This window comes from Nanorana parkeri, unplaced genomic scaffold (assembly GCF_000935625.1).
Source record: "Nanorana parkeri isolate BGI_ZX_2015 unplaced genomic scaffold, ASM93562v1 scaffold244, whole genome shotgun sequence".
Classification (NCBI taxonomy): Eukaryota; Metazoa; Chordata; class Amphibia; order Anura; family Dicroglossidae; genus Nanorana; species Nanorana parkeri.
Window position 1 is genome coordinate 219632 of NW_017306512.1, and position 8852 is coordinate 228483.

An 8852-nucleotide genomic window follows, 5' to 3' on the forward strand; every position below is an offset into this window, starting at 1 on the left:
AGAATATCCATTTTCCTTCTACATTTAAAGCGTACGCAGGCTTTTTTTGTGCCGATACTGCATGCTGATACCTTTTGGCACTAGTCTTGTACTCAGGGTGCCACTGTGTCAGCTCACCAACTTGCCACTGCCACAGGATCCAGAGGAGGAAGTCTTCCACTACTTCCTTCCACTGCCACACTCTTTATTAGATAAAGTCTTATGTCAGAGCCGCAGAGGAAGCGAGTAGTAGTAGTAGGTGCCAGGCTTCTGTATTTATATGTGTCAGCAGCACTTACAGCTATGTGTGGCTGTCCAAAGCAGTCTCTTATGCTTCCCAAGGAAGCTATAGTAGAAAACATTTTTACAAGACAGTATGTACTGCTTAGACTTATCTTCTTGTAGCAACTGCATCAGACTATAAAAAGGATTTCAAAGAAGAACTCCAGGAATTGTAAAATTAACCGTTGCAGTGGGGCTACCCCCAAACTGCAAAAGCTAACTGCTTGTTTTTCTCTAGGGGTCGGAATAAAGAAGATATACTCATCTTAACCTCAATCCTGTGGCTGTAAGCGCTCACCTCTCTCCCCCTCCACTCCAGCGGGGGTATGTCCCTTGACATCCTCAGATCTAATGAGTATGTCCTCTTTATTTTAGTCGCTAGGCCTAGACCGAAACAAGCACTTAACCCTTGCAGTGCGGTGTTAGCCCCACTCAAAGCATTCATTTTTACAATTTCTGGAGTTCCTCTTTAAATGTAATCTTCACTGCTAAGCTAGAATATGCATAAAACCTAAATTATACAAAATTTCTACTATTGCTTTGATAGCTGTCCTGGTATTTGCAGTAATATTATATTTAATGCTATTCGAATTACCAAATATGACCACCAAATGATACTTGGTTCTATCTTGTCTAAGAGAGAGAAAGCGTACTAGGAGGTGGGGAGTGGGCTAAGACAAGGGTGGGCCGGGGAAGGGGTAGGTGGGTACCTGCACCTATTCTCTGACATAAAAGTTCTTAACATGAAGTATCGTCTTTGTTTGGTCCCTTTTATTCTGTTAAATATTCCATTGAAAGAATTTGAGTAAAAAAAGAGTTTTAGTGCAAAAATACCTCTCTAATCTGCCAGAAATAATGTGAGCTGATAACTTACTGTACTTTCCTATTAGTTACATTGTTCCCTGCTACCTTTGTGGACTCTGTAGAACCTGGTCCCTCTACGTTATGGAGGAGAGGGTGAGCTGTTTGTAGATCTGTCTTATGGTGACAATGCTGCCTCTCCATAGATGCAATGAATAAGTACTGTCATCCTAGGACAGGAAATGTGTTATTGGCAGGATGTAACATAGTAACATAGTAACATAGTATTTGAGGTTGAATAAAGACATAAGTCTATCAAGTCCAACCTATTGCGTGTATGCATTTATGAGTCCATGTGTGATTTTGCTCTTAGGAGTACCTGGACCCCTGTATGTTATGGTCTCCAATGAACTCGTCCAAGTGTTTCTTGAATAATTCCACACTCTTAGCTGCAATCACTTCCTGCGGCAGTGAGTTCCAGATCTTAACCGCTCTAACTGTGAAGAACCCCTTGCGCCCCGTGTGTTGAAATTTTTTTTCCACCAATTTTTGGCTGTGCCCTCTGGTCTTTGTTACGGAGCTAACCGTAAAGAGTTTGTTAATAATGTTGCTGTCACCCTTGAACAGTTTATACAAGATAATCATGTCCCCGCTTAACGCCCCAACTTCAAAAGAGAACATATTTAATTTTAACAACCTTGTTTCATAGTTCAGATCCTCCAACCCCTTGATGAGTTTGGTTGCCCTCCGCTGGACTTTTTCTAGCTCAAGGATATCTTTTCTGAGTACTGGTGACCAAAACTAGACCGCATACTCCAGATGTGGCCGAACCAGTGATCTGTATAGTGGCAAAATTATAGACTTGCCCCTGCAATACATTCCCTTCTTAATACAGGACAGGACTCTGCTAGCTTTGTTTACAGGAGCCTGACATTGCGAGCTGTTATTCAATCTGCGGTCTACAATGACCCCCAAATCCTTCTCCATTTCCAACTTCCCTAGTAGCACACCCATAAGTGTATAGTCCCTTTGCCTATTTTTAACTGCAAAGTGCATTACCTTGCATTTATCGACATTGAACTTCATCTGCCATACAGTTACACACTCCCTGAGTTTATCCAGGTCCTCCTGTAATGTTACAACATCGAAATCCGTGTCTATTACCCTCTCAATTTTCGTATCATCAGCAAACACTGAGACACGGCTACTCACTCCCTCCCCTATATCATTAATAAATAGGTTAAAAAGCATGGAACCCAGCACAGAACCCTGGGGCACGCCACTCATGACCTCAGCCCAGTCTGAAAAGGTGCCATTTATCGATACTCTTTGTACACATTCCTGTAAGCAGTTTTCTATCCAGGTGCACACTATTTCATCTATGCCCATAGCCCTCAGCTTTTGTAACAAGTGTTTATGTGGCACCGTATTAAATGCTTTGGAGAAGTCCAGATACACTACGTCCCCCGGCCTCCCTCCATTCAGATCTTTACTAACCCCTTCGTAAAAGGTTAGCAGGTTGGTCTGGCAAGAACGATCCTTCCTAAATCCATGCTGATTATTAGTTATTATGCCATGATCCTGGACGAATTCCACTAAGTAGTCCTTAATAATTCTCTCTAACAGTTTACATACTGTGCATGTCAGACTAACTGGTCTATGTTCCCAGGTTGGCATTTTGACCCTTTTTTGAATATAGGTACCACGTTAGCCCTCCGCCAGTCGCTTGGCACTCTACCAGTCATTATGGATTCCTTAAAAATTAGGTACAATGGTCTTGTTATTACCTGGCTGTCCGCGGCCAGGAGTTGCCACGGAGTGAACCGATCGCGCTGTGGGTGCCATTACTTTCTAATGGCACCCCAGTTGCGCCAGGCGGATCGCGATAAAACAGTCCCGCGTCGTGTACCGCAAATAAAAGCTACTCGTACCTTTTTTCTGCGATTGCCGTACGGATTTCACCCAATTGAAATCAATTGGGCCGCGCGGCAATCGCTGCCTGCATTGTGCAGGACTGCACGATTCCGGGACGCGCGTCCCGGGTGTCGCGCAGGTGTGAACCTAGCCTAAATCTTCCATATGGGGGCATAGACAGTAATAAAATCTGATAGGGGTCCTAATAATTTGCCATTCTACCCAAAAGTAAAACATATTTAGATTTGCATACTTAATTGTGTGTGAACATAAGTTCAGCAGAACAGCATAAAACCAAAAGTCATAATGTAACTTCTTAAGTAAATCATAAGTCATATAATAACTTATTTGAGAAATCGACATGTAAATATTTACTTGGTGATTATTATATATATATATTTTATTTAGGTTTTCAGACATTAGATCATGAGGATCAGATTGCTCTGCTGAAAGGCTCTGCAGTTGAAGCTATGTTTCTTCGCTCGGCTGAGCTCTTCAACAAAAAGTTGCTTGATGGCCACACGGATGTCCTTGAAGGCAGAATTCGGAATAGTGGTAAGAGCAGACTTTGGGTTGATACATTTCCAGTCATTTTCGCACATGCCTCATTTATATTTCATGGTGTCTACAGTAGATTCAGTAGGCTTGTTTGATCACACCGATAACAGTCAAAACTAGTACATCAAGTGGTTGTCTTTTGTCTTCCAGCTTCTGTCTATAGCCTATGTGATTCCTCTGTGCTCAGTGTTTGCTTTGTTCATATGCTTGTATTATTCTGTGTTGTCTCTGACGCATGCATTGCTCTTTGCATAATAATACATGGAATCTCTTCTTCATATGTTTTGATATTCAGATGTTTTACTGTGTTCCTAATTATTCTAATTATAGACTGAAAGGTAAACTGCTGAATAGCAGTTAATTGCATTCATTGTGAAAGGAAAATCATGCAGTGTTATCGTTAAGCCCCATTCACGTGGGGCTTTAGGCTGCGGCTGGGGATTCCTGCGGCAAGAACCTACAGATTCTTGTGGCAGGAATCCCAGCTGTGTCCATACAGATGTTCCTGCTGTGCCCATTCATGGAAGGATTACCTGCAGCTCAAGATAGATGATTCTACATCCAGGGACAATCATCTATCCGAACCATAGATAATCCTTCCATGTACATTTACATGCAGACTGCCACTGACATCTGCCACATCTGTAAGGACACACCTGAGATTCCTGCCCCAAGAATCTGTAGGTTCTTGCCGCAGGATCCCGAGTGGCAGGCTAAAGCCCCGTGTAAATGGAGCCTAAGACCTAGCCACCTGCAATCTAAAATGAGGACAATTTTTTTGTGTCCACTATTTGGAGACCAGTACAGGAAAGCAATGTGTTCCCTTCCTGGACTTTCTTACTCACATATCACTATACCATGCACCAATGAATGCCCTAAAAGTGACATGACAGGTAATATGAATGAGCCACAGGTAAAATGTGGAACTGTAAAGTTAGCATAGACTGGGATAAGAAGAGGTTATTTCCCTGTGAGGCTCTGCATGTACATCAACAGGGTAAGTTGTTCAACAGGGTAGACTAACTATATTGAGAATATACAGTACTTTGGTTGTCACTTCTGAATGATGCTGGTTGTCTGACTGTGATTTTGATCCAACAGTTCAAGGCTTAGAGATACTGAGTTGACTAAAGATGGCCATACACTGACTAATACTGGAAAAACATATGAATTTCTTGATGAACCGCCCCAAATTCGTTCAGTGGGTGGCCCTGTTGGCAGCCTTCTGTCCGGTATCCTTCAATCAGAAAATCAAAGGAGACGGATGGAAAATTAGCTGCTGTCACTGTTTGGGTATTCTGACAGTGGCACACCCACCACTGTCAGAATAAAACAGCCCAGAGGGGGATTTGCCCATCCATGTTGTTAAGCATGAATGGAGAAATTTGTTATATTTTTTTCGCTCAGCCTGCAGGTTGAACGAAAATAAAATAACAGTGTATGGCCAGCTCTAAAAACATTATTTTTAAAGGCTATATAAGACTTTTGGTACACTGTTATAATAAATTCCCTGCTGCTTTTTTTCATTTAAGCTGTTAAATGGACAAGAAAATTACATTTACACTTAACAGCTTATAATAATTTATTAAACTTTGTATTCGTTTTTTTGTTTTTTTACTGTTTGCATTTCTCCTTAACACCTGCAGCCTGTCAACTGCTGCTGTCAATGTATCTTTCTCTGTGCAAGTGACAATCCATCCTCACTTTGACTGTTTGCACAATTTTCAAATTGTTATGTAAAGGAAAGAATCACCCCATGTATACCAGTTTACAATAAACAATTTTGTTGAGAGTGGCATATTTACCCAGCCAGACTCCTTACTCTGATGTTTTTTGCTGTAACAAAAGGCTTAATCATAGAGACACAGGAGGTGGAAAGGGATGGTGGTATTTTTAGAATGTGTTTTCATCACTTATCATACTGTATATGACCCTCTTAAAACACTAACAATATAATAATTAATTGTACAGATTTTCATGAAACTAAATATTGAATCCCCCTCAAAAAAATAAATCATTTTTATACAATAAAATAAAATTCAATTCCACATTTATGTAAAACCATTTAATCTTATGTTAAGATACTAGACAGCATAACACTTTTTTTTAGTATTGTGTTCATTTGTACTACATAACGGATATCAGTTGTTGCAGTAATTTAATGTTAATTATCATTAACAGAATGCGCAAGGTAGAGAGGTAGGGGATAAAAAAGAGTGAGAAAGGAGATAAAGAGGAACAAAAGGAAAGGAGGAGGTTTGGAGGAAAGTAATAACCAGAAAAACAAGCAATTGCTACTCTTCCCATTACTCACAGTGCTTGAGCATATGGTGCCATCTTATGGGGACTAGTGGTACTTCAATGACAGTCTAGCTAAAACCACCATTAGACTGTCACTTGTTCCATGGCTTCATGGTTATGGTAAAAAAAAGGATAACCTTGTCAGATGCCCCTGCAGGTCGAAGAAAAGGAAAACTTCATCACTCTCAGCTGCCTAAATATCAGCTCTACTAACAAAATTCTGACCAGAGGTTATATTTTTAAGTACATTTTTAGCCAAGCAATTTATATTGACTGGGATGGCCCATTAAATGAAATTGGAAGTTTTTTCTTTTGGGTTGAAAATAGGAAGGGGGGGTGTTTATCAAGGTATTGAATCTCCACATGACATTTTAAAGACAGTTTTGTTCTTAATTTAAAAAAACAAACAGAAATTAGCATTTTTTGATATCCAGTCTTTTTATACATCACATTTCCAGTCTGAGGTTACTACAATTTATAGAGTATGAGGTTTAAATGAAAACTAAATAAATAAACATGTTTCTGCATATAAAGTTCTGTTCTTTATTCTAGGTATTTCTCATGAATACATTAATCCCATGTTCAGTTTTTATAAGAGTCTCGGTGAGCTGAAGATGACTGAGGAGGAGTATGCACTGCTCACAGCAGTTGTGATTCTTACACCAGGTATGTTGTTAATAAACTTTCCAAGATCTGAACAAAGCATAAAGAGCTGATATAGAATCAGTGACAGGATGGGCAAATTCTGCCATAAGCCTAGGTGATAAATATTGTAAGGTGGAGACATTTATTTTAGGCTTTACATAAGATTAGATAGTCCGCCATTAGGATTCAGCTGTCTTCTGTGCATTCACTGATAACTACAATGATTTCAGGTGATGCTCCTGACCACCTATTATCAAGTTCCGTTATCCATGTTAGCTTACAGTTTATTTATGTGTTATTTTAGGTGGTACATAACTACCGAAAAAGCAGAAGTGCTCAGTGTTATATATGGTACATCTTTCCCCCTCCCTTTTGGCAAACCCCCAGCATACCCCATGCCCTGCCATGGTGCACCTGACAAAAACCTTAGCCATATCATATTGTAATTTCTTGAATCCAATACAATACTTTCACTTTGGTAGTTATGTTGGTTCCCTGCACCCTTCATTTTGTACTTTATTAAACCCACATTTTTGTCATCTTCTTTTTTTCATTATATCAGATGGTAATTTCATATTTTCTGTTTTTATTATTCTAAGTATTTGTGAAAGCTAAATAGCTTTTATAAATTCTTAGAATTAAATGAAAGGAAGCCGGTAAATACAGTGAGGAAATACATATACTGTATATGAGCTCCTTCATCTGCTAAATAATTTATATTTATGTCCATCCAGCTCAGAGATTGGCACAGTTCTGGCTACAGTGCAGTCCTGTCTGCCAGGGCAGAACGCAGAAGGCCCTATTTTCCTTTTCTGCAGTTAAACTTACAGGTCTTGTCCTTTCCTCAGACTGGGACTGGACAGTGAAAGGAGATGAAGACTGATGAGCTCATCTCTCGATCATTCTGGTCTCTTTTCATATCAGCATGCTCTTTGTTAGCACATGAACACCGCAACACAAATGTCTGGCTTCAGTTGCTGCTTCTCCCAGTCTGAACTCATTGGAACAGCTGATTGTAGGCCCATTCGCTCTTGTCCGTTGTGGCAATGAGTGCTCAAACACACACAGTAAAGCAATGCATGACAATGCATCTACTTTTTGTGCGGTGCATTGTGGTTGCTTTCATTGTTCCCTGACACTCACTGCTGGTTCACTCACCTTTTTCCCCCATGTATAATACTATTATGCAGTAAGACTAATATTTCCTTAATGCTATTCAGTGGGAATGCATGTAGACTCTGATACCTAAGGCATGTGCCCTGTGACTTCTGAGTGCTCCAGGTTACATTTGTAGTAAACATACTTCAATTTTTATTGATTTTTGTTTGTGAGATTTTTTTGTATATGTAGAGTCTTTTTTAAATATGCCATATATAATGTAGTTAGTTTGAGAATATGGCATATTAAGGGAATTGTTTATTAATGAAGTGCTTACTGTTTTCTTATTTGCAACAAACTAAACAGATCTTGCTACCTACAGGTAATACATTTCATTTGATCTTTTCTGGTTTTATGTATTTATTTCTTTGTTTATTCCTGGCAGATCGGCAGTACATTAAAGACAAAGAGTCTGTGGAAAAGCTTCAGGAGTCTTTCCTTCACATTTTGGAAAAGCTCTGCAAGCAACATCACCCTAACAACCCCCAACACTTTGCCCGGCTTTTGGGGCGCCTCACTGAACTGCGGACATTTAGCCATCACCATACTGACATGGTAATGTCATGGAGGGTCAGTGACCACAAATTTACACCCCTTCTATGTGAAATCTGGGATGTTCAATAACGAAGGGATGATTCATTGGAAAAAAACTGCTCATTTTGGAACTCTTACTTCATATATATACAGTATATATATATATTTTTTGTTCTTAATAGACTTGATTAGTGTTTTAATGCTATATAAACGTTATGTTAAAAACAAATAATTGACTTTTCCATTGTATGTATGTGTATATAATGTAAATGTATTTTCAAAACCAGTTTTCCAACTTTATGACAAAAAAAAGCAGATGTGAACTCAAGATCCTGCCAAGGCTTAATCATTATGTTAACAGACAGTTATTTTAGGCCATGGGCTGTTTTTTCTTTATGAAATAAAGTTTCTAATTACATATTTTACATGAGATGATTTATAATTTGCTTGTAGGGACTTTTCAGATTTGAGAATTTCAGGACACTTGTTATGCTGAGGCCTGAGGTTATGATCAACTGTCTTTTTTTAAAGTTCAGGATATTTTATTCAATATGTATATTTTCAACTTTTTCCTTTATGAACACTTTTCAAGAGTAAATGCATGTTTTAGTGATCTGAAATAACAAGATATATGTAGCAGTTTGAAGGTTACAAAATATAAATGTATATTTCACACGAGC

General features: G+C 39.1%; 1 protein-coding gene across 2 annotated transcripts in view; it reads left to right on the plus strand.

Annotated features, from left to right (window-relative positions):
- Window positions 1–8326, plus strand: part of NR1H4 (nuclear receptor subfamily 1 group H member 4) — a 61246-nt gene extending 52920 nt beyond the window's left edge. For both annotated transcript variants that reach the window (XM_018556635.1, XM_018556637.1), the window contains 3 exons: window positions 3385–3531; window positions 6388–6501; window positions 8024–8326. In XM_018556635.1, the coding sequence (XP_018412137.1) occupies window positions 3385–3531; window positions 6388–6501; window positions 8024–8262 (500 nt within the window). In that variant the 3' untranslated portion in view covers window positions 8263–8326. The remainder of the gene's footprint in view (window positions 1–3384; window positions 3532–6387; window positions 6502–8023) is intronic.
- Window positions 8327–8852: the final 526 nt, after the last annotated feature.